Raw genomic sequence first — 26050 nt, 5'->3', positions numbered from 1 at the left:
TCATCTCATGGGGGTAGGATTTCACATTCATTGAGCACTTCCCAAGAAGCTGTGCCAGGCACTTATATACTTCATTTACTTAATATAAGCCCCAGAAGTAGGTATTCTGATTTTAAAGGTAAATAGATAGGATTGAATGTGAAGGACCCACAACTCTAAATCTTCGACTCTTCTCAACACTGTCAACTGCCTCCCTGGAGATCTCCCAGAATGACAACCAGGGACATCCCTGGTTTCTCAGAGCCCCCTAGAAATCCAGGATCATCTCAAGGCATTATACAAATAAGAAGTTGGCCTCTTCTTCACCTTATCTCTTAATCTGCAGGAAAACTATTGAGAAACCTCCTTCATCAATTCTCAGTTCCAAACCAGCAAGCCACCCTTCTCCCTAACCCCTTCAACGCCTTCGAAGCAATTTCCTAACAGGGATGTGGGCCAAATTTAATTCAATTTATCCGGTCACTGCAGGTATCTTGTTCTACCTTCAACACAGCTTGCATTCCCTCAGAGACAGAACCTCCAACTCTGTAAATCAGGTAGGTATTATTCAAGTTAGGAGAATTAAAACAGGGTCACAGAGAGGAAGGCTAAAGAATTTGACTTTTTTGTGTTTACTTGTATAGAGGAAAAACAGCACATAGATGCATCCACAGTATTTAATTTGTTTGGATAATAGTTACAGATAAACAGTTACACTCCATATACAATTACCAATACTTTTTTATACAGTTCATATTTCAGTACATCAACACTATTTTATTTACACTCTATTTATGTACATTAACATCTTTCTAAAGTCAGTGCATTGTCAACAAGTTTTATACAGTAATTTACAAAGTGAATGTAGTTAGTTAATTTAATAAATTTTCTGCTAATCATGAATTAAAAAAATTAATTACAACCAATATAACCAACACAGATCAAACAACATTAGTAGATTGTGCTACCTGCTTAAATAAAACATCTGTAAGGAAATTCTTTAAAATCTTCCACTTTTTCGTGGGACTTGTCCAGTTAGGAATGGACAGATTTTATACACTGAAAATCATGAAACTATAAAGTCTGTATTTTGTTTGACTTTATCACATTATACCATTTAGGCCACTCCTTCCTACCTGCAATTATAGGCTTCTTCTGAATAGGGTTTCAACTTAGATAGCCATTTATGACAACTTTTCCAAATGCTCTGAGGAGAACTGGATAGCAACCGACCTCAGATATCAGAACACAAATGCTTAATTACATTGGTACCTACTATCTATGAGGAAGGAAGGATAATGGAATCTGACAATTAATGAGAATCAGCTTCCAAGATCCAGATGAATAAAAAAAGACTGAAAAAAAAGTGAAATATTTACTTCGAATACATATTTAAAAACAACACAGGAAAAAAATGTTGCCTGAAATAAATAACATTTATATACTTTTGTTCCAGTCTTGAATTATTGAAGGAAAAAATGAAGTGAGCAAAGAAACATAACTTTTGATGACCACTACTGTGAAATGTAAAAAAAAATAAAATAAAAAGGACAAACACCAAAATAAAAAAAGTATATGGACATGCAAACAAAAGTTTACTTCCTAAAACCACCAATTTCATTAAAAATACTTATACACTATCAATGTTTGGGATGTGTTTTGTTGTTAAATTTAATATGATGAGGGAAAATACCCCAATTAAGTTAACTTATAGCCCTTATAGCCATCAAATATGAACAAGTTCTGAAAAGTTTATTTGCACGTATTCTTTCTTTAAAGTGCAAAACAAAGAAACGAACAAACAACCACTAATTGTAAAATACCATCTAGCTTTGTTGCCACTTTCCCTCTCAGAAGCTCTCTGTGCAACAGTGCATGTAAAGATGGTGCAAATTTTGGCAACTCCCCTCCCACACTCAGCAGTGGTGGTAAACATTTTTGAGGGCTCTTGAAGTATCCTCAGAGTAGGCCGTCTCTATCTGGAGGGTTATTTTATTTTAGCTGGATCTCCCAGGACGCTTTTTTTTTTTTTTCCTGCAGGGTCTCCCAACCAAGGCCCTGGGTAGAAGGCACACAACTCTTAAGAGAGTCTCCCTTTCAGACTTACCACTTATATATGCCTCTGCTACCACCAGTGATTGGTTGTGTCTCAAACACAAACACAACAACAAAAACAAAAAGCAATAAAGACATAGAAAGAGTGGGAAAATGGTTTAAAAAGTAAATCGAAAAATCTGTGTCCATGCTGTAAGAATCCTTCGCACGCCTTTGTGATCTTGCTTTCTCCATGTGTCAGTCACTACAGTGGAATAAAACTTCAGGAAAAAGGAGGTAGCATGTCATGTCGTCCCCAGACAACACTACAATTTTTTGTTTTACTTTGACTCCAAGGAAATTCTTAGTATTTTGTTATGATTATTGGTAAACTATACTCGCTACATGTTTGTTCATATCTGGACAAGCACAACTTAGTTCTTATTTGGTCCCAGGTGGCTGGTGCCAAACCCTTTTGTTTACAGGCTAATGGTGGGCTCTGCCTGAAAGTTCTCTACCAGGGAGCTCGAGTGAGACACTTCCAAACAAAATTATTACTACTGTTATGTTAACTGCTATTTTAATTAGGATTTTTATTTTGTGCTTCAGGGTCACAGGATAAAATAACTACACATTTAGCTTGCCTTTCAGTGACGCTTTTGCCCTATGTCAGCTACAGGGAGTCATCTCCCTCATCACTAGCCTGTCTAGCAGCCAGAGTGGTAGCTTTACTGTAACACACAGTACTTTTTGTAATCAGACTCAAAGTCTTCGTCCATGCTGCTTGTGTCTGCCATCTTTTTGCCGTCAATCTTTGGCAGAAATTGTGCATAGTCTATCCCCTGCTGCTCATAGAAAAGAATGTAGGCAGAGTCGGTGTCAATTTCATCAGGGTGAAGTTCCTGAAGGAGCAAGAAAGGCTTTAACTAAAAAGCCATCACTATGCTGGCTCTTAATCCTCACCAGGGAAGGGAGGACCAACCCTCTTTAATTACTAAACCTAATTGCTTCCAATCAGCTTAATATTTTGGCTGTCTCATACCTGCCCCTAAAAAATAAGGCCCATTATTTTCAATGTTTGATTTTTTGGGGAAAATATTCATATCATAGACAAGTCAAAAGAATGACAAAAATGAAACAAAACAACCCATCAAATTCTACTAGCTCAAAAGATAAGAAATTTTTCTTATAACCAATACCTTCTTCCTCTTCATTGTTTTCATTCTCTGCTCTGCATAACCCCCCACCCCAACCAGGGATCAAACCCGGGGCCTCGCAGTGAAGGCGTCGAGTCCCAACCACTGGAGTGCCAGGGAATTCCCTGCATATCACTTTTATTCCTTTATACTGAAGGCATCTATATACTGATTCCCCCTTAGAGGAATTTTTTTTTCTTTTTTCCTGATTCTAATAGCAATAACTATTTTCTATTCAGGAGAAAGTTCATTATTTCAACAAATGTCCTCCAGTTCTGTTGACATTTGTTTCTTTTATTCAAAGATTGGGGATATTTACCTTACAGCTGCTGTCATTGTAACAGTACCACCTGCTGTTTGGGTTTTTGGCATAAGTGACGTAATGGCCCCCGCCCAGAATTCCTGAATGGCACTATAAGAGAGAAGAAAGTGGAGGTATATTAGTAGTTGACAGGGCACAGTACTAGGATCCAATCAGGAAAACACTTTTGGGAAAAAAAAGTGTTTTCCTTCTTCCAAAAACAAATCAAAGAGGAAAACTGAAAATTTTAAAACTCTGAATCTTACCATTTTATTGTTGTAATTATTTTTGGAAAGCAAAAATTCCTTAGAAACACACAATTGTGAATGACTTGAACCTGTGATTCCGGTTATAATGATTACACGACTGTTCCCTTTATTACACTGCGAGCATCTTGGATTCTACCCAAAAGGCCAAGATATCTACTGCTAACTTTGTCTATCACCAAGCTCAATGACCAGCAAATAAGCAGGCCCTGAAAAAATGATGAATGAATGAATGAATGAAGATGAGCAAACAAACTCCTGAAAGTGCAGATCATTCTGAATACATACAACAAACCACTTACCGAAATTGCATATAGATTATAAATAGGCTTAACATGAATATCTTCTCTTTGGTCATCGGTGCTGTCTTCTTCACTGTGGTTTTCAAACTGACCATTGCTGTAGCCATTGCCACATGCCTCATGCTCATAAAGGAAGCCATTGGCCAAAGCTACTTCATGGTCCTGTGGGGTGACCAGCTCAGGCTGGCTGCCCCCCAGCATGTGCCCTCGGCTCAAGGCATCAGCCAGCTCACAAACTTGCCCAGCCCCGTTCTCTTTGCTGGCATCCAAGTTCTCCTTGCTACTTGACAGTTTATTTTTGCTGCCGATCTGGGGTAGCCGGAGCCTCCCTTTGCTCCTCCCTATAGTCCGAGGGCTGCTGTTAGGGCTGCTGTTTTTGCTGGAGGGACAGCTGGTTCCACTTTTTCTTGATAAAGAAGGTGAACCTGTGAACGGGAAGAAAAGATAAATCCAAATGCCACAAGTTAAACCAGCCACCAAATGCTAACTATGAAGTCAACTTCACAAGCGTACACATAAAGGGAAAGACAGGGGCGTCCTGACTGGCTACTCTTTATTCCTATTATGTGGACAGTAAGTTACATTCTTGTCTTCCTCAACACCAAACCCCTCAAGGCAGCAATGTCCTGAAACTGTGAAGTACAACTAAGTACAGACTTAGCAAATAGCAGAAAGATGATTTAGGACAGATTCAGTTCAAAACAATATTAGACTAAGGAGTCTTACAAATACATATTCTTCTTCTTTGTAAAATTAGATTAAAAAATACGATCACCAATTATTAAGCACTTACTATTGCTAGGCATGATATTGGGAACTCTATTATCTCTACCTCTCACAACAATCCTGTAAAGTAGTGGGCCATAAATAGCTCCCCACCCCCTTATATACCCTTAAAAATTGTTGAGGACCTCTAGAACTTTTGTTTATGTAAGTTCTATCTATCAATATTTACCATACTAGAAATTAAAACTGAGGAATTTGAAAAACACAATATACAAGCATATATTTTTCTTTCTTTTTTAAATTAATTAATTAATTTTTGGTTGCATTGGGTCTTTGTTGCTGCACGCAGGCTTTCTCTAGTTGCGGTAAGCGGGAGCTACTCTTCTTTGCAGTGTGCTGGCTTCTTATTGCGGTGGCTTCTCTTGTTGCGGAGCACAGGCTCTAGGCATGCGGGCTTCAGTAGTTGTGGCATGCGGGCTCAGTAATTGTGGCTCTCGGGCTCTAGATTGCAGGTTCAGTAGTTGTGGTGCATGGGCTTAGTTGCTCCTTGGCATGTGGGATCTTCCCGGACCAGGGCTCAAACCCGTGTCCCCTGCACCACCAGGGAAGCCCCACACAAGCATATATTTCACTGACAATATCACACGTATTGTTGGCTCTGACTCCGCTTGTGAGAGAATGAGAGTGGAAAGGCAAATACTTAGTATTTTTTCCTTTTTCTTTTTTTTTTTTGTGATATGCGGGCCTCTCACCGTTGTGGCCTCTCCCGCTGCGGAGCAGAGGCTGCGGACGTGCAGGCTCAGCGGCCATGGCTCACGGGCCCAGCCGCTCCGCGGCATGTAGGCTCCTCCTGGACCAGGGCATGAACCCGTGTCCCCTGCATCGGCAGGCGGACTCTCAACCACTGCGCCACCAGGAGAGCCCCTTCCTTTTTCTTTTTTTGTTGCCTTGCTGCGTGGCTTGTGGAATCTTAGTTTCCTGACCAGGGATTGAAACTTGGGCCACAGCAGAGAAAGCGCTGAGTCCTAACAACTGGATCACAAGGGAACCCCCAAATACTTAGTATTTTTATGAAAACAGTTCTGATCCTCCAGAAGGGGTCTCAGGGACTCTCTAGGGGTTCTCAGACTATATATTGAGAACCCCTGCTGTAAGGGAACAAGGATGACAACTATCATTCGTGATCACCAAATGTCAGGCTCTATGTAAAGTTCTTTACTCTTTTTCTTTTTTTAAATGTTTTGTTTGTTTTTTGGGTTTTTTTTGGCTACGCAGTACGGCATGTGGGATCTTAGTTCCCTGACCAGGGACTGAACCCGTGCCCGCTGCACTGGAAGCGCTAAGTCTTAACAACTGGACCCAGGGAAGTCCTAAAGTGCATTACTCTTGATGTATCAATTTCTCATTCTGTGAACTTAGTATTATCTTCATTATATGAATGAGAAAATAGATTTAACGAGGCTGTATTTCTTGCTAAAAGTCACATTTCAGACAGGTTCCTGTACAACCAAGCTGTTGCTCCAGAGTGGAAAACAGGGAAACACGCAGCCTAGAGGGATCCCTGGAGAGCCCTTGCAGAGTGATGTCTGGGCTCTGTGAAGTCCCCCAGGCCTCCTCACCTTTAGGGCTACAGATGACGTTCGCGCTGAGTGAGGATGGGCTCTTGCTCAGGAGCATGTTGGCTTCCCCAGCTGAGTTCTGAGCATCCATTTTCCTCACCTCTCCTGCCAGAACCCTGGGCTCAGAGAGGTCGTCCCCCTGGGGTGTGAGTGGTTTACGCTGACAGAGAGCTGGGTCTCTCGGCACCAAAAAAGCACTAGGGTCAAAACTCTCACGAGGAAATTTAACAATTTTCTGTGATTTTATCCATCGCCCATTTACAAATTGAAATCGTTTAAGATGAATAATCTGGAGAAGAATAGAAAACACTTGCATTAAAGAGTTCTGAAGATACAAAATACACATTAAAAATCCCCAAGTCTAATACACGTAAATGTTCCAAAAATATAACATAACTTTTTTTCCCCCAGAAGAATATATTTTATTATGTAACATAGTTAACGGTCAGGCCACTGCCCTTTAGCTATATGACTAACATGGTAATCCTCCTAATTTCCTTCAATATCCTAGGAGCCTATACTTGCATGTTCTCTGGGCTTGTGACACATGTGACCTTTACTTCTCTCCAATATCACAGAAGATCCATTCATAAACACACTCATGAGGATAGAACACTATATACTGAATGTTTTGAAGAAAAATGGAGGCGTTTTTTACAGATGAAACTTACCGAGTCTCCAATAGGAGGCCTCTTCCTTCTTACCACATCCTTTGGTTGCAACCACGGAGTTTCACTGTCCTGAAGAGCATAAGAATCTCCCTTCTCTTTTTCTTTTCAAGAGCAATGAATTCCTCTAGCCTTACGCAGTATTATGCTCTCTACTGTGGGCACAGATATTTGGGTGGCTCCCTCTACCCTAAATGCTTAATAATTTACTGTTTATATAAAGAGAACCCCTTTCTAAGGGGGATGCTGGTGTGTGGATTTAACAGAAGCCCACCAAGCTCTCAATATAACATCTATTCCTCATTATTCTTTAAAGACCTCAAAAACATAGTTTTACAAATGCCAATACTTCATGATATGTTTTATGTGATGGTTACATGAGTATATATAACTGTCAAACTCATCAAACTAGACATTTAAAATCTATGAATTTAATTCCATGTTAACTATACCTCAATTAAAAAAAAAAAAACTTCCCCCTTCCCACCTACCTGTTCCCAAGCCTGTCCCTGTGCTCTGCTTCCCATCCCTCGAGCTAGCTAATCAGCATTAGTAATTTCTTGTGCATCCTTCCCTGGAAAGTTGTTCTGGTCTACATTCACAGTCTCACAGAGTAGTAGGAAGAAGATATGAATAAAAAAATACACACAAGGTCTGGTTAAAATACACCAGTGCCTCACATTTGATATGATTTCCTCCCTTAAGGAAAAAACTTTCTTAAATGAATAGGAAGAACTGACACCTCAAACTTTCTTGACAAGCAACAGGTGAGTCTCCTAATCCATGAATGGAGAAGGCAGAAGTACATCAAATCAGAAAGAATATGTAAGCCCCAGTGCACTTGTGCCTTCACATTTAATTCAGCAGCGTGTTGTGGCCATGTGATGAAGCACAGGGGGATTGGAGGTTCAGCCTCTGTTCTCTTCTGTAGTCCATAAAGCACAAGCCTAAAGCTTCCTCTCTCCCTAGAGCCAGGAGTGCTTTCACCTTTTCCTGAAGTTCAAATTCACCAGGTTGTACCACTCGTGGCACTTCTCATATATTGCACTTAATGCAGTTACTGGTCTATATGACTTCTCTCCCCTTCTAGGCTGTATGCTCTTTAGGATACAAAACTAGCAAATATCTGTAGTACAATTCATCTCTGTGTGCAACAGCAAATGTGTTTTAAACACTGCTGCAGGAAGGGTCTTATTCTCAAAAACTCTTATTTGTTCCCCACTTCTTTCCTTCAAGCTAGACTCTTGCTCTCTCAGAGGTGGGACTGTAACATACCAGAATGGGGGGGAGCCTCCAGAGATCTAGTTTCTTGGTTGCCAAGCAGTGGGTCTTACACTTGGAGCAGTAGTACATCTCATTTTCCCCCAGCTCCTCCTCACTGGTGAAAGCACGCAGGCAGCTGTCCAGGTTGATGGGCTCAGCTTGTGCTCGCCGACTCTGCTCCACACTCTCGTGCTCATCTACAACCTGCAGGTGGAGGGGACAGGAGGAACGGGAGAAGGGGTGGGTGGGAGGGAGGGGGTTTAAAATGGTCACCTGCTATGCATCATCCTCATTTACTTTACATGAGGAAAAAAATACAACCCAAACTAGAGTCTGAGCAAATAGGGCATTTGTACATTTATTCACAAATATAACATCAATAACATCCTTGATCAAATTTCTATTTATATGACCACAGCTTTTTGGGGAAAAATTTCTGCATGCTTCCAAATGACAAAAACAAACAAGGAATTGCCTGTTTATTTTACAATTTGAAATCCTAAAACAGCTTACATGTGGACTGGCTCTCAAGGCAGGGTGTTGAGATTAGGCCATTTATTTATTTATGTATTTGCGGTACGCGGGCCTCTCACTGCTGTGGCCTCTCCCGTTGCGGAGCACATGCTCCGGACGCGCAGGCCCAGCGGCCATGGCCCACGGGCCCAGCCGCTCCACAGCATGTGGGATCCTCCCGGACCGGGGCACGAACCCGTGTCCCCTGCATCGGCAGGCGGACTCTCAACCACTGCAACACCAGGGAAGCCCAGGCCATTTATTTTTTAACAGGGACACAGAACATTATTAGTATGCTGCAGGCTTTACAGAGGCTAGGAGAAATAATATCACTGAAACACAGATGCCAGATCTGGATTAAATAAGAAAGGATACAGAAAAGCTCACCTTAAGAGGACAACCCCCAGGGCATTAAAACTCACAGGCTACAACTCATTTGCATATTGGTGCCAAGTAACACAGAGTTATCAAAATACCATGTGTATTGTTATCTGTCTCCTGCCTCTTGGCGCCTTTCTATCTGAGATGGCAATAAAAGGAACAGCAAGCTCAAAAAAGCCTGATTTTGCTGAGAAGACCCCTAATACCTGCCCAAACCTCTGTGGTTCCTGTTAACCAGCATGCTAGGCTTTGAAGCAAGGAGGAGGTAAATATGAGGAAGGAGAGAGCAAAGGGGGGTAGATGTGCAAGGATGTATGTTGGAAGTGGCGTGGGAATCAGGAGGAAGGAGACAAGGAGGGGCCTAGAATGCAACAGAAAGGAAGGATTTTTCCCTCTCCAATTCTTGGCTGCCACTTACTAAGCAATCAAGAACCACGGCAGGTGAGGCATACATAGCATGACTACGAATGACGGTGAGAGACTCCACAGGGATCAAATCGCAGGGTGGGGCCGGGAGGACATGGACGACAATGAATGCCTCTCTTTTTGACAAAGGTCACATACAGGTCCCTCACTCCACTTATTACTCCTTCCTTCCGGAGGTGAATTGGTTCTCTCTGCCTGAGGCAATTTCCCTCAAGTTTTCCTTCCTGAGCTCACAGTTTAGAACAGATTTTCAGGTGTGACTTTTTCCCTACGTGAGAAGATGGCTGAGTCACAGGCTGTCAAATGTTTTTATAAACTATCAAGGTTGGGGTTGATTATGCAATGAAGAGTTTTAGCATTGCATCACCATCCATTTCTAAGGAGCTTATTTAAAAAGGGGAACTTAGAGGAAATCTTTTTTTTTTCCGGAAGGAAAATCTGGCTTGACCTTGATTTCTTTTCTGATATTAACTCTCATCATTTTTAGGGCTGGTCATCCAAGGGAAAAACTGACATGCTTCAAAAGGAAACATGCTGTATCATGGTGGTTAGAATCAGAGTAGAAAAAGAGGTGTATTAAATATAGTACTGTCTCTTTTCTCACAGCCAGTTAAACATTATCTGTATTATTACCTCTACCAGGGATGCCTTATGGCCAACCACAAATTATAGTAACTAAGTAAAGAATGTTGATTTTTATTGACTATATTTTCTATAGAACACACAGGCTATAGAGCTGGATGGAGACAGGGAGGAAGGAGATGGATGAAAAACATATCTGTGGACAAAAATAATTTTTATTTATTAATAAAATTTCCCTAAATGACAAAGATTCCCTTTACCTCTTGGGATCCATTCCCAGATCCTCTACAATTATTCAAATAGTCTAAATTATTATTGGCACCCTCTTCCTTTTTTTTTTTAAATCTAAGTTGCTTGAAAGTTCATCCTTAGCCCAAAACATAAAGGAATGAAATAATAAGCTTTCATACATTATAAGACTATTAGAAAAAGAGGGAGATCTGAGAAGTTATCTAGTTTAATTTTTTACTAAGGAATATGAGGTCCAAACGGGAAAAGTAAAAAGAATAAGCACAATTGCCTATATTTTTCCCTCCTTACCAAATAAAACATTCATGTAGAAATTCTGGAAAGCAGTGAAAAATGTAAAAAGGCAGGAAACCTTTTATACTCTTAATATAAAGGCAAACTGTCAAAATATTGGCAGATTTTCTTCTGCCCTTTTTTTTATACGAAGAGATTTTTCAGTGTATGCAATTTTATGTCTTTTTTTTCAATTTTATATCTTGCTTTATAAAAAACTTTACAAGACATCATAAGCATCTCTATGTATGTCGGGAAAAACTCCTGGTAGCCAGCATTTTCAATGGCTGCATAATATTTTATCCAATTTCTATACCACATGCCTCTAATGTGGGACAAATACAAGTTGCTTCTAATTTTTTACTATTCTAACAAATGCTAAGATGAAATCTGTCAACAAATCACAGAGTATTTCCCTAGGATAAATTCTTAAAAGGGGAATTACTGGAATAAAAACCATAAAACATACAGGCAACAATCTCAATTTTGAATCTCCTTTGTCTACGTGACTCTCCAAGCACATGCAGAAACCACATGTAGGAAGAAATTAGTCATGTGGCCCCATTCCCCAGAAAGGAAGGATATCGCAATAGCAGCTTGGTTTCCATGGTATCCTAAGAGCATCACTGAAAATGGAAGTGGGATGAGATTTAACAGGTCACGTAGGTCCCTCTTCCTATAAAGCAGGATGTCCTCCAGAGTTTTTCAGATTGCACACTGGGTTTGTTAAAAAGGGAAAGAGATTTACAGCCAAATAATTTTTCATCTTTGACAGGAGTATCTTGTCACAATAATGTCCTGTTGGATTTTGTGCTGATGAAGATTTAAGAATCTTTCTTTCAATTGCTAAAATTTTCCCTCTTTAAAGTAACCATGGTTGAGGTTATTGAATTACCTTGCTACAGTGAGCATAATCTGCCAAAACATCTACTTCTCTTCAGCTACCTTTAGCCCAATGATCCTTCATTTGGCCAAGTATCCACAAATAGTACTCATCCTTGGCTAGTGAGAGCCTTACGGTGTGTGGGGGCGTATTTAGGGATCCAAATAGGGAATTTGGTCTGGAACTGGGAGTTCCCCCACTCCTCAATAGCACAAAAAGACAGAAAAGTCCATAGAGAACAGACTTGTGGTTGCCAAGGGGTCGGGGAGGGTTGGATTGGGAGTTTGGGATTAGCAGACGAGAACTATTATATGTGCATTATATATGCGAATGGATAAACAACAAGATCCTATTATATAGCACAGGGAACTATAATCAGTAACCTGTAATAAACCATAATGGAAAAGAATATAAAAAAGAATATATACTTATGTATAACAGAATCACTTTGCTGTACACCAGAAACACAACATTATAAGTCAATTATACTTAAAAAGAAAAAAAAGACAGAAAAGTTAATTTTCGTTACTAACTTATCTAAAGGGAATGTCTTAAGAAACAGTGAAGGAAATTTCCATCAAGAATCATATAAATGGGCTTCCCTGGTGGCGGCGCAGTGGTTGAGAGTCCGCCTGCCGATGCAGGGGACACGGGTTCGTGCCCCGGTCCGGGAGGATCCCACATGCCACGGAGCGGCTGGACCCGTGAGCCATGGCCGCTGAGCCTGCACGGGCCGGAGCCTGTGCTCCGCAATGGGAGAGGCCACAACAGTGAGAGGCCCGCGTACAGCAAAAAAAAAAAAAGAATCATATAAATGCAAAAGCCACTACTACTCTTCCTGTGACTAAAACAACTCCTTTGATTCTGTTGCTTTTACATCTCCATCAGATTCTTCATATCTCTACACACAAGCTATCTAGTCACTCTACTCTTCAAACAATATTTAGCAAACATTTTTAGATATGGAGGTAGTATTCTTTTGGAAGTTACATTTTCAAAGTTTAATGACTGCTCCAGCCAGAGTGGCAGTAGAGGAAGGCTAAGTGTGAAGAACAGGCATGGAGATGTACTCTTAGGTGTCTTGAAACATTCAGTTCTTTCTCTAATTTTCTGATCACTGTGCCCATTAAAGGTAGCAGCTATAGCCCTGGAATGCACTTGGGCTAAGTAATAGTGGTTACCAAATGCTGCAGCTTCAATAATAATTAATAAACAGGCAGAGAGACTGGCACGCTTGATATGTCATGGCCAGAGAATATAACTTCTTAATTACGTCCAAAGTTTTGTTTCAAGATTTACTTATTATTAACATTTTTGAAATTCAATGCCCCAATACAATTAACTCTACAAGTGGGAAAACTGAAACATCCACATAATCATGTTAATATATTTAAGTGCCACAGAGAATGCCAATGAATGTTTTTCTAGCTGTTTTTAAACTGTCTGAAAATAGAAATGGCATGATACAGTTAAGCTGGGAAAAATCTTACATAAGAAAACCACCATCTTACGATGGCTTTGAGTACTTACCCTTTCCTGTGATGTTTGATAGCGGAGGTGAAGGGCCGTGGGGTCCCAATCCACAGCGATATAGGCATTTCCAATGAAAGCTCTGTCTTCCCCACAATCAATTTTACAGCCCCTGCAAAATCTAAAGGGGGAAAAAAGATCTACTGAGGAAAGAGTAATTACGAAGGGATCTAAATTTTCTTTATCAGAAATATTCTCCCCAGGAATTCCCTGGAGGTCCAGTGGTTAGGACTTGTCGCTTTCACTGCCACGGCCTGGGTTGAATCCCTGGTAGGGGAACTAAGATCCTGCAAGCTGTGGGGCGTGGCCAAACAACACAAAGAACCCCCAAAACTCTCCCTTTCTACTTCTTCTCTTTTTTTTGAAAACAAATTTGTTTATTTATTTATGGCTGCGTTGGGTCTTTGTTGCTGCCTGCGGGCTTTCTCTAATTGCGTTGGGGGGGGCTACTCTTCACTGCAATGCGCGGGCTTCTTACTGCAGTGGCGTCTCTTGTTGTGGAGCATGGGTCCTAGGTGCACGGGCTTCAGTAGTTGTGGCACATGGGCTCAGTAGTTGTGGCTCGCGGGCTCTAGAGCACGCAGACTCAGTAGTTGTGGCGCACAGACTTAGCTGCCGTGCGGCATGTGGGATCTTCTAGGACCAGGGCTCAAACCCATGTCCCCTGCATTGGCAGGCGAACTCCTAACCACTACGCCACCAGGGAAGTCCCCCTTTCTACTTCTCTACTTTCCTTCTTGGGCATCCCAATTTGTCATGGGCTTCTAACTTCAGACTGATAAATGCATGAATATGTACTAGTAATTATTATTATTTCAGGGAATCCTGCTTATCACTTCTCAAATCTTTGGTTTTTCAAGGTACTTGATAACCATTTGTAAATCCACATGAATATGCGGACTTTATGGCAAATAAGTGATATGGGAATTGGCTATCTGAGACCATACACCCTCAAGAAATTCTAAATTCAGTTATTAAATGCTTGGGGGTAGGACAATTTATCTGGCATAACCATGCCTATTTCCTTGTTTGTAAAATGGCACATTAAATAAATATATATAAAAATTTATGGGGGCGGGGAGGGAACCATGACAAAGGCCATGGTTCCAAGGCCTATACAGACTCAGTTTGCTAAAGCCTATTACAGTTCTCTGAAGGCTGACTTCAGTACTCAGGCATTTTCCAAGCTGGGACAGTAATGGCCAATTAAACTCCATAACTCTTCTAAAAACCAAAAATAGACTTCCAGCAAGGTCTAGTAAATAGACTATGTCTTACTGGGCTCAGAATTGCTAAACTGATTTATATCTAAGGAGCAGAAGGTATAGAATGATAAATGTTAGTCATAAACTATGAATTTGATGAGGATTGTAGAGTTTACAAAACCAGCTAAATCTCAAGAGCAAAACTTAGCTATTGACCTCACGGAAGAGATGAATGAAGAATTCCTAAGTTTATTTCAAGCTTTTCATTATTCATTATTACTTCTAGAAACTGGAAACGTTATGAAAAGGGTATAATATCTGAAGCTGCAATTCTAAAATTTTTCTTTTGCAGAAGGTCACTTTACCTATACCATGGGCACCAAGCACAGGAGTTCCCATCTTTCTGCACAACTCGTAGAGTGAATGGATACTGATAACCCATACTGTCATCACTGAAACAGAACATAAACCAAAGAGTATAAGAAACATTTCTTAGTTGAGGTCTCTTTCATCTTCTCTTGAACGAACCCTAGAAAGAGGCATCTGTCAGAGCAGTATGTTCACATTGACAGCTCAATGCTGGTTATCCTAACCCATTAACTGCAGCCCTGTGCAACCACACTCAGGGCTCCCTGCTTATAGAGGGGGAGACACAGCAGACTGCCAGATGTCTCTGAGCGAGTCCATGTGGTCCACGTAAATTTCATAAAAATAAGCTAATCATGAAATCAAATGCTAATTATCCTTCAGCCCTAATTCTATCAAGAGATTTAATTCACATTAAACCAGACCTCTTCCATGACAAGAACACTGACAGACCACAGAAAGCTGAAAGGTCATAATGGTATTAGAGGAGTTGACTGACTATATATTTAGAAGCTTCTTTAATGAGAATCCCTGATGTGGTACATGACAGATACCCCCTTTCCTTGCCTTAACTATCTAAAGCTATAAGCTACGTAACATTTTTAGGGTAATGTCTTAACTGCAAGATAGCTTTGCGAGTTCTCCAACTTTAAAAAAATTTATTCATCCTTGCCCCAATAAGAAGCAATGCAATGACTATAACATAAGAGCAATATACTTTATGGATCATTTGGCAATTTGTAGTGGCTATTGCATGGCTGCTCAAGGTAATAAAACCATGATAAGGACTCACTGTAAGGGCAACAGTGAGTATCATGCTTGTCACAGCAGTTCCCAGCTTTCTGCATAACTTGTTGATTGAATGACTATTGATAGCCCATGCTGCCCAGTATCATGTCAATGAAAACCAGGTCAATGGTAAGTAAGGAATCCAAAGAAAGATAAAGGGACAAAACAACCAGGTAGCACTCTGGCAGAGAACTGTGCAGCACCCTCTTCTAAAAAGTCTCTTTACTTTGTTGCTCTAACGGAAACCTGGCTTTCCTGAGGACTCCGCTTCCAGTTCACCTCTTAAGTGCTAGCTTTCTTCTCATACACCCCAGAACCTGAAGGTGATATGGGTCTCCTCCTTACTCCTCTTTACCACTTCTGGTAAAATTCTGGTTTCTATGTAGCATCTGCTACTGAATTATACCACCTGCTTGCTATTCCTCCTTGGTAGGGACATTTTTTCTTTAGTCACTAAAGATTTTAGAACGCAGTTCACTGTTTTTCTCTCTGTCACTTCCATCATACTCTTGGTGACTTCAATGTAACTTACCTAACAACTCCTTGGCCTTCTCTCTTCCAACAATAATCTCCATTCTATATTGATCTACCCTCTCCAATGGTCATATTCTAGATCTTGTCAATTGATGGTGGCTATTACATGGCTGCTGAAGGTAATGAAGCCATGATAAAGACTTTACCATCTCCAAAAATCTCAATTCCAAACATCCTACTTTGAAACAAACATTTCCTATCTTCTTGGATCACTTATTCAAGTATCACTACTCTAACAATTCTTTGACCCAACATAAACCTCCAATCACTGCCCTCAAATCCTCACTTTCCTCCTTATCCACTGTCCCTCAAACTAATCATCTTCTGCATGGATCCTCAATTCCAGGAATTTGTCCATTTAATCTAAATTTTCAAATTTATTGACATGAATACTCAGAAAAGTAGAGAACTGTACAATGAACAGCACCCAACTACAATTAATCATCGACTCTTGGCCACTCTTATTTCATCTATACCCTTACCTAGCCCCACTAGATTCTTTTATTCCATTTTTTAAAAATGTGGTACAATATACATAAAATTTACTATTTAATCATTTTAAGTGTACAACTCAGAGGCATTAGGTACATTCACAATGTTGTGCAATTATCACTACCACCCAGCTCCAGAACCTTTTTATCTTCTCAAACAGAAACTCTATCCATTAAGCAATAATAAATTCCCCTCCCCCCAGACCTTGTTAACCTCTAATCTACTTTCTGTCTATAAACTTGCCTATTCGAGATACACCTCATAAAAGTGGAATCATACAAATATTTGTCCTTTTGTGTCTAGCTTATTTCACTGAGTGTAATGTCTTCAAGGCTCATCCATGTTGTAGTATGTATCAGAACTCCATTCCTTTTTATGGCTGAATAATACTCCACTGTATGTATATACCACATTTTGTTTATCCATTCATCTCTTGATGGACTTCTGGGTTGTTTCCACCTCTTGGCTACTGTGACTCACTAGATACTTTTGAAGAAAATCAGAGGCATTTTATCATTTTCATCCATAAATATTTCACTGTGTTATCTCTAAAAGATAAGCCCTTATTATTCTTTTAATGTCTGTAGGACCATCTTCTCTTTAACCCACTCTAACCTCTGTGTCTTTTTTTTTTTTTTTTTTTGGCGGTATGTGGGCCTCTCACTGTTGTGGCCTCTCCCGCTGTGGAGCACAGGCTCCGGATGCCCAGGCTCAGCGGCCATGGCCCACGGGCCCAGCCGCTCCGCGGCATGTGGGATCCTCCCAGACCGGGGCACGAACCCGTGTCCCCTGCATCGGCAGGCAGACTCTCAACCACTGCACCACCAGGGAAGCCCTAACCTCTGTGTCTTCATCTACACCACTCCACTAAGACAGCTTTTGCAAGGTCACCAAAGACTGCCATTTTATCAAATCCAGTGGTCAATTCCCAGTCCTTCTCTTAATCTGACCAGTCCTCCCTTAAACACTATCTTCACTTAACTTCTGGGACACTACTCACTCCTGGTTTTCTTCTTACTTCACTGGCTGTTCCTTCTGAATCTCCTTTGTTGTCTCTCCCTCCATTATTCAGCCTCTAAATACTGGAATGCATCAGGAATTAGATCTTAGGCATCTTTTCTCTTACTATCTAAATAATATCAACTGGTCTCAGGGCTTTAAATACCAACTATTTGCTGATGAAACCTATATTTATACCTCCTGGAAAGACCTTAAGTCTATCTCCCACTTGAAAATATAACACAGATCTTGAATTTAGCTTGATTCCTATCATTGCTTGCCAAAACCTACTCCTTCTCCAGTCTTCCTCATTTCATTAAATGGTATCAGCATTCACAAACAATTGTTCAGGCTGAAAATCTAGCTTGGATTCCTCCTCCCCTCATACTCTATATCTGATTCATTAGCAAGCCCTGGGAAAAGTCCTCATCTAGAAGCTAGATTAGATTTTCACTTCAAATTTAATCTTGCCCTATTGTCATTTTTACTAAACACAACATTCATCAATTAAATCACTTATCTATTATTTGTACTTTTCCTTTAAAATTTATTTACCTTAAGCCGTATCCTAATTATCAAAAGACCCTCATAGCATAACAAATAACCTATCTGCAAAAATAATTTCTTTACTCAGTTAACACAGAAGCAAAACTCCCACTTGTACCATGATAACAAGAAAATGATCTTCAATTCAAATGAGATATAAAAGGCAACACAATCCCAAAGATTATTAGAAGTAAATACATTTACTAATCCAATAGAACAGTGGTAAGAGGAATGGAAAAAAAACCAGAAGATGCTTATTTTCTTTACCAAGACTTATGAAATTACTCCATGTTAAAATGACATGGTAGGGAGATAATCCAACTGAATCATTGTTATGGCATGAGACTTTTTCAGAGTTCATGTATAGATATGCACGTATAGATACTGCTCCCATTTGGAATTTCAGAGGGTTGAGATGATGCAAATTTCCTGGTGAATTCATACTCTCTACTTTTGTAGTAACAGAAGCCAAGGATATTACCTGAAGCATATAAAATACTAGCTGAAAAAATTTAGGTAAGAGATCAGAGAATACAATTATTAGACACTGGAATGTCTAGGTGATGAAAGGAAGGCGTACAGTCTCTCCTACTCAAAAGACCAAACCAAATGGTTGAACTGTATGTTCTCTGGATGGTTCTTCAAGGAGTGATTAACCTGACATGGAATGGGTCCTATAAATCACACAGAATTCACATAAATTCTTCTTCTACATTTGGAAACCAAAGATCTAGGAAGATGCCCTGAAACTCACCAATCTTGCGCATGATTACTAGCTTCCTGAGGTGGGAGTGGGCTGGCTAATCGAGATACTTGAATCCAAACTGCATCATACAGGTCTTTCTTCCGGGTATGCGCAGTACATGGAACAATCAGAGGCATTCCGAAAAGGCTGGGGCGATTCTTCTGAGATGACAGGAAATACAGTTCTGTCCTCATCTGTATGTACAAACAAGAGAAGGAAGAGCGGAGAAGATAGGCCTCTGATTCCTCCCTTTCATTCTTCTAAGACTGCCAAAAACAGGCATCACTACCATTTTCAACTTAGTCGCTATCACACTTCTCTTTATTTATAGGACCATCTTTTATTAATATGAAGAGAATGGTTATTCAAAGTGGAATCACTAAAAGGTTGAGGTATTGCCAATTTCAGAGTTGCTCTCTATCAAACTTGGGTTTTCAGCATTTAATATTTTCAAACTGCGTAGTTTTTCTCTGATAAATATTTCTCACACTGAATCATATGTAAAAAAATTAAAAATCATATTCTTAATTACATGATAGAATAAAAGTAAGGTAAACTTTTAAAACGTTTGCTTTGAGTATGTTAAAGGAGATTTTTATCATTTCTTAACATGGAGATACTGCACAGAATTAGCTTGGAAATGATGGCTTAAAACAAAAGTTCAGTATAATAGAAAGGTTGCTGGGAGTTGCAGGATTACTCAAAAAAGCTGATGAGCGCTTGGACATTTAATTCTTTAAGTTTGGTCTTTATATAGTAGAGAAGCTAAGCCAACAACTTATAAACCCACTAGTTTCTAAGTGAAAAGACTCTCTTATTTCAGATCCTCAAGTATTTTGTTTTGCCATTATTCACTTAAGATTAGCTAAGTACATGATTTTAAGACCCCATTTCATGTGTTGGTAGTTATATTATTATAAGACCCACAGAAATGTGGACAGAGTTCAGAACTATTTTTTAAAAATCAAAAAACTTAGATGAGTTTTTCTCTTCTAAAACTTCTACTTTTCTTCCACTCCAACTCCTGGTAGATGACTTATTTTACTAAATAAATGAGGTCATTTAAGCAACTATTTCTTTACTCTTCTCAGTGTATTTCTCTTCTTTTTTTTAAAAATTAATTTATTTATTTTTGGCTGCGTTGGGTCTTCGTTGCCGCGCGCAGGCTTTCTCTAGTTGCAGCGAGGGGGGGCTACTCTTCATTGCGGTGCGCAGGCTTCTCATTGTGGTGGCTTCTCTTGTTGCAGAGCATGGGCTCTAGGTGCGTGGGCTTCAGTAGCTGTGGCACGTGGACTCAGTAGTTGTGGTGTACGGGCTTAATTGCTCTGCTGCATGTGGGGTCTTCCTGGACCAGGGTTCGAACCCGTGTCCCCTGCCTTGTCAGGTGGATTCTTAACCGCTGTGTCACCAGGGAAGTCCCTGTATTTCTCTTCTAAACCCACACAATTTTCATCCTCTTGAAGGTAACTTCTCCCAGGGCCCTGTGGCCCATACCTGCTCAGTTCCTAATGGGATAATGCTCCCAGCTTTACTGCATCAGGAATTTTCCTTTTGTCCTCTCCTAACAACTTTTTCTCTAATCTGAAAAAACTCACTTGACCTAACTGTGCTAAGTTCTTGCCCTATTTCTTTACTTGGTTACACAGCCCAACTTCTCAGTTTTCATTCTTTTTGATGTCTCTGGCCTATGTAACCACGTCTTTCTTTCTTAATTTTTTTTGAAACTGACTTCCCTTTAGTTGTTGTGTCAACACAACACTATTTCTCCCTTTAGTCTCTGAATATTCTTGCCTATGATACCTTGCCTTATTCCCCTTCTTTTTCTATCTTGTAGAAGGGAGTAGAAGAAAAATATTTTCAAAGTAAGTCAACCATGAGATCAAAGGGTCTGAAAGAAGAAGGTGGCAATGAAAATGATGAAAAATGGTAAATTCAAGTAGTATTTTGAAAGAAGAAATTAAAAGGCATAATGATACACTGAATATAGGGTTTTAGAAGAAAAGGGGAAAAAAATCTAAGAACACTTCTAGGCTTTAGCCTTTAGCATGGAAGAACGGTGTTGCCTTTCACATCAATAATGGGAAAAGGGAGTTGACTTGGGACAGATGGTAAAATCAATTTTAGGCATTCCCCAAAGAAGCTGCTAGATCATGAAGGAAACTGGAAACAGGGAACTGGTTAAAAGGTGAAAATTTCGAGCTGACAATATGGCTTTATGGTCCAATAATTACAAAAACCTATATATAATGCTTTAGCACTTACAAGCACTTTATGTAACATATACATGATAAATGAAGAGAGCTGTTTTCTAAGAAAGATTAAAAATACGTCAGTGTTCTTAATATATAATCTGATAATGCTCCGTTAAAAAAGACATGGGGAAATAAATGAATCACCCCAATTATTTTAGCTGATGGGACCTGTTGGAGCTGTGCTTAAACAAAATTCCAAGACACAAATATATCCCTTAATTCTCTAGGATGTCCACTCATACAATCCTGTTTAGAATATGTTCCATAGAACATCATTCACATGGTCAGAAAATCACTTTAACTCGGGAGTTACTGATTCAAAGGAGGGAAAATATACATTTCAAAGAATTATCACAAAGCAAATAGTTGTGTAATCACCAGTCAGGTCAAGAAACAATTCAGCCAGCACTCCAGAGCCTTCCTCTTGCTTCCTCCCAATCACAAATTCTTCCTTCCTCCTAACGGTAACAGTTTTTCTCAATTTTATGGTAATCAATTCTTTGCTTTTCTTTATCATTTTATACCCTACGCATAAACAGAAAATTTCATTTTCCCTGTCTTTAAAGTTTTTATTTATAAATAGAATCATATTATTGGTATTTCTTTTGTGTCTGGTTTCTTTCCCATATTATGTTTATGAGATTCATTTATGTTGGGTATAACTAAAAATTCATTTATTTTCATTGCTGTATAATATTCTATTATATGACCATGTCTCAATTTCCTTATCCTTTCTACTACTAATGGACATTTAGTGGTTTTATTTTGTGTTTTCATAAAAACACAAAATGGAATAGTGAAATTACTTATCTTTAATTAGAAAACTATTTTTACAAGTAGCCGTATTAATGTACACTCTTATCAGCAGTGTATGAGATTTCCTGTTGCTCAATTATTCTTACCAACACTGTCAACCTGTTTAATAATGATAGCTATTCTGGTGGGTGTGCAGTGATATTGTAATGTGGGTTTTTTAAAAAAAATATTTATTTTTGGTTGCCTTGGGTCTTCGTTGCTGCACGTGGTCTTCTCTAGTTGCGGAGAGTGCAGGCTACTCTTCATTGTGGTGCGCGGGCTTCTCATTGTGGTGGCTTCTCTTGTTGTGGAGCAAAGGCTCTAGGCCGTGGGCTTCAGTAGTTGTGGCACGTGGGCTCAGTAGTTGTGGTGCACGGGTTCTAGAGCTCAGGCTCAGTAGTTGTGGCGCACGGGCTTAGTTGCTCCACGGCATGTGGGATCTTCCCGGACCAGGGCTCAAACCCATGTCCCCTGCGTTGGCAGGCGGATTCTTAACCACTGCGCCACCAGAGAAGTCTTCATAATGTGATTTTAATTTGCATTTCCCTAATTAGCAGTGTGGCTGATCACTTTTTCATATGATTATTGGCGATTTAGATATCCTTTCTGTGATGTGCCTATTTAAGTATTAGCCATTTTTTTATTGAATTGTTTTTTCTTAGTGACTTATAGGAGTCCTTTATATTTTCTGGATTGAGCCTTTTTGTTGGTTATATGAGTTACAAACATCTTCTACTCCTAGGCTTGCCTTTTACTTTCTTAGTGATGTCTTTTGATGAAACCGAAGTTCATAATTTTAATGATGTACAATTTATCTTTTCTTTTATGGTTAGTGCTTTCTGTGTCCTGTTCAAGAATCTTTTTCTCTAAACCAAGGTCATGAATATATTCACGTTTATTATCTTCTAGGGTCTGCTTTTCCTTCATATTTAATTCTGCAGTCCACCTGGAATTGATTTTTATGTGGTGAGAGGTAGGTGTGTCAAGTTTCATATGGCTATTCAATTATCCCAGCACAATTTACCGAGAAAACTGTCTTCCACTGCTCTGTAATGTCATCTTTGTTATAAATCAAGTGTTCATACATAACAGAGCCCTGTTTCTGGGCTATTTTATTTCATTGGTCTATTTGCCTTTTCTCACACCAATATCACAATGTCTCAAGTATCATTGCTTTATAAAATCATTATATCTGGTAGCTCAATTCTTCATGTTTTGTTCTTCTTCAAGACTGTCTTGGTTATTTTAGTGCTTTGTGCTTCCATATATTAGAATCAGCTTATCAATTTATACACACACAAGCATACACATACAGAGTATGCATTTTTATTGGGATTGTGCATTGAATCTGTAGATTTGTTTGTGGAGAACGGATATGTTTGAAATACTGAGTCTTCTAATCCATGAACACAGTCTGTTCCTTCAAACATCTGAGTCTTCTTTAATTTCTAGCAATAATATTTTATTGTTTTCTATACAGATACCTTGTATATTTTTTGTAAAGTTTATTTCCAGGTATTTAATTTTTTTCTTGGTACTTAGTTTTTTGAATAAATGATAATTTTATGATAAATGATTTCTGTAGTGAATTTTGGTGGTCCCCAAAAAGATATGTCACATCCTAACTCCAAGAACTTATGAATATGACCTTATATGGCAAAAGGGTTTTTGCATATGTAATTAATTGAGATATCATCCTGGATTATTTGGATGGCCCCTAAATCCTATGACAATTGTTCTTATCAGTGAAAGGCAGAGGAAGAAGGAGAAGAAGGCCAAGACAGATGCAGAGATTGGAGTTATACAGCCACAAGCTAAGGAATGCCTGTACAAGTTGGAAGAGGCAAGAAGGATTCTCTCCTAAAACCTATGGAGGGGGCACAACCCTGTTGATGCCTTGATTTCAGACTTCTGGCCTTCAGAACTGTGAAAGAATTAATTTCTGTTGTTTTAAGCCACCAAGTTTGTGGTAATTTGTTACAGCAGTCCTAGGAAACAACTTGTCTTGCCCAAGAATCTTCTTGTTTCTCCCTCCAAAACAAACAAACAAAACCTTCTCCCCAAAGGCATCTACACTTATATGGCGGAGAAGATGTACGTGGCTACATGAACATATAGGAGCCACAAACTTTTTAAAGACAGTAGTACTATATTCAGATGCACCAGCTCTCCTGTTGCTGCTTGATACATGAGTGAGGAATGTCATTTCATACGTAGGCCGTCATGTGTGATATTAAATCCTGGCTGCAATCACTTAGAACATAACACATTGAAAGTGCACACACTGAAGATGTTGCAAAGACAGAAAATGGCTGTTTCATAAATAACACTGGCAAGACCAGCAGTAACTTGCCTAACATTAAACTAACCATTTTTCGGTGGACTGCAATGATGTAGCCTGTAAAGGAACTGTCAGGAAGAGATGGCATATGACCATTCACCATTCCATTTGTGAAGTTTTTCTCAGTTCCACATGGCACAACAGTGTTTGGCATTCCATTGGGGATGAATATGGATCGAGGCAGGTCCCCATTGGTGGTTAGGGTGAACATTCCATTTGTAGATGGGGAAGAGGAGAAATCTACAAATTCAAAGATAAGTATAGCATTACAAGTCTGTGGTACCTTTATCTTTGCTCTTTTCTCAAATATCGCTGGAGCCCAGACCACTGACACTCTCTTTTAACAGAGGACAGGGAGGAATCATAGGTCAAATGATAATTCTAGATTAACTGGAAGATTTTAACTTCAGATTTTACCTCGATAACTCACACTTCTGACTAAATGACAAAGCATGAGTAGCTGATAGAAAGAGTAAGTAGAATTTTTCCAACAATCTTTATTAGTACCGTGTTGTGGCACGAAAACAGTTCTACTGCTTTTCTTTTTCCTCTCCTCTAAAAATTCATTTCTCCATTCTTCTAGAAATGTTCTAAGACGGTAGTCCCAACCCAGATGATGGGTTTTTAAAAAATTGTTTAACTTTTAAAAAAGACTATTTTTTAGGGCAGTTTTAGATTCAGTAAAATAAAGAGCAAGGTAGAGATTTCCCACCTGCTGCCTGCCCCCACCCAGCACAGCCTCCCCCAGTAGCAACCTGCCCCACCAGAGTGAAACATTTGTTACAACTGATGAAAGTCGCTGCTTTTTAAATTAAAATTAAATTAAAAGTGCATTTCCTCCCTTTGACTAGCCACATTTCAAGTGCTAAACAGTCCATGTGACTAGTAGATAACTCTATTGGATGGCAAAGATTACAGGAAGTTTTCTTCATTGCAGAGAGTTCTATTGGACAGTGATGATAACCAAAAAGCAATGTTAAATCATCCACCAACCCAACCATCAGTACTATCTACTGAGTGCCAATGAGAGGAGCCTCATTCTCTCTGAAGCATGTTATAGTTGGGGAACGAATCTAACTGGCAACAGTATAAAGAGGAGACAAACCCCACTAATGGCCAAAAAGACTCATTGGATGACCATATTAAATCACAGGCAATATTAGATAAACAGATTCCTTTTTAGTCAAATTTATTATTTTGTTTTCTGATAGTACATTTCTCTCATACCATCTGTTACCATGTTAATATTAGATAAAAGAGTTAAAGGACATCTGAATTCCAGTGGTAGATTTAGCTAGTAACTACCTATCTAACTTAGGTTCTCTGAATTTTAGGTTCCTCACCTATAAAATGAGGATTTGAGATAAATGATCACCAAGGTTTCCTTCAGGCTCCAAAATTCTTTTGCTCTAATATTTTTAGCCTAAACAAAAGCCTAAAAAGGATGACAACCCTTAGACTGTTATTCAAAGCTAAAATCATGAGAAGGAGCTCTAGTTCTATCTTACCTGTCTGTACTGGACTAGAAGCTGAAATTGGAGATCCAGGGACGGGAATTTCAAATGCACACAAAAATCCACTCACTGAGAGTCGTACTTTCTGGTTGTCCTGAGGGAAATTCTATAGAAAAAGAGGCAAGATGAGAAGGGGGAGATGTTTCAGATAAAATGGAGAATCATCCCTCTGATAGATCTGAAGCAAATGTCTTAGATCCTTTTATCAGTAAAACAAATAAGATGTCCGAATAATTTTTCTAAAATAACTATAAATGAAAGCTTGATAAACTAAGTGAAAA

General features: G+C 39.3%; 1 protein-coding gene across 2 annotated transcripts in view; it reads right to left on the bottom strand.

Annotated features, from left to right (window-relative positions):
- Positions 1 to 642: 642 nt before the first annotated feature.
- The window catches only part of USP32 (ubiquitin specific peptidase 32), a 197982-nt gene continuing 172574 nt past the window's right edge, over positions 643 to 26050 (bottom strand). For both annotated transcript variants that reach the window (XM_067714913.1, XM_067714914.1), the window contains exons 25-34: positions 25764 to 25875; positions 24284 to 24495; positions 18877 to 19061; positions 14762 to 14848; positions 13192 to 13312; positions 8367 to 8558; positions 6424 to 6712; positions 4079 to 4503; positions 3529 to 3621; positions 643 to 2915 (exon numbers count right to left, since the gene is read on the bottom strand). In XM_067714913.1, coding sequence (XP_067571014.1) covers positions 2742 to 2915; positions 3529 to 3621; positions 4079 to 4503; positions 6424 to 6712; positions 8367 to 8558; positions 13192 to 13312; positions 14762 to 14848; positions 18877 to 19061; positions 24284 to 24495; positions 25764 to 25875 — 1890 coding nt within the window. In that variant the 3' untranslated portion in view covers positions 643 to 2741. The remainder of the gene's footprint in view (positions 2916 to 3528; positions 3622 to 4078; positions 4504 to 6423; positions 6713 to 8366; positions 8559 to 13191; positions 13313 to 14761; positions 14849 to 18876; positions 19062 to 24283; positions 24496 to 25763; positions 25876 to 26050) is intronic.

Source organism: Pseudorca crassidens, chromosome 19 (genome assembly GCF_039906515.1).
Source record: "Pseudorca crassidens isolate mPseCra1 chromosome 19, mPseCra1.hap1, whole genome shotgun sequence".
Classification (NCBI taxonomy): Eukaryota; Metazoa; Chordata; class Mammalia; order Artiodactyla; family Delphinidae; genus Pseudorca; species Pseudorca crassidens.
Note: the sequence above shows the minus strand (reverse complement) of the source record. Positions and strands in the feature narration are given on the sequence as shown.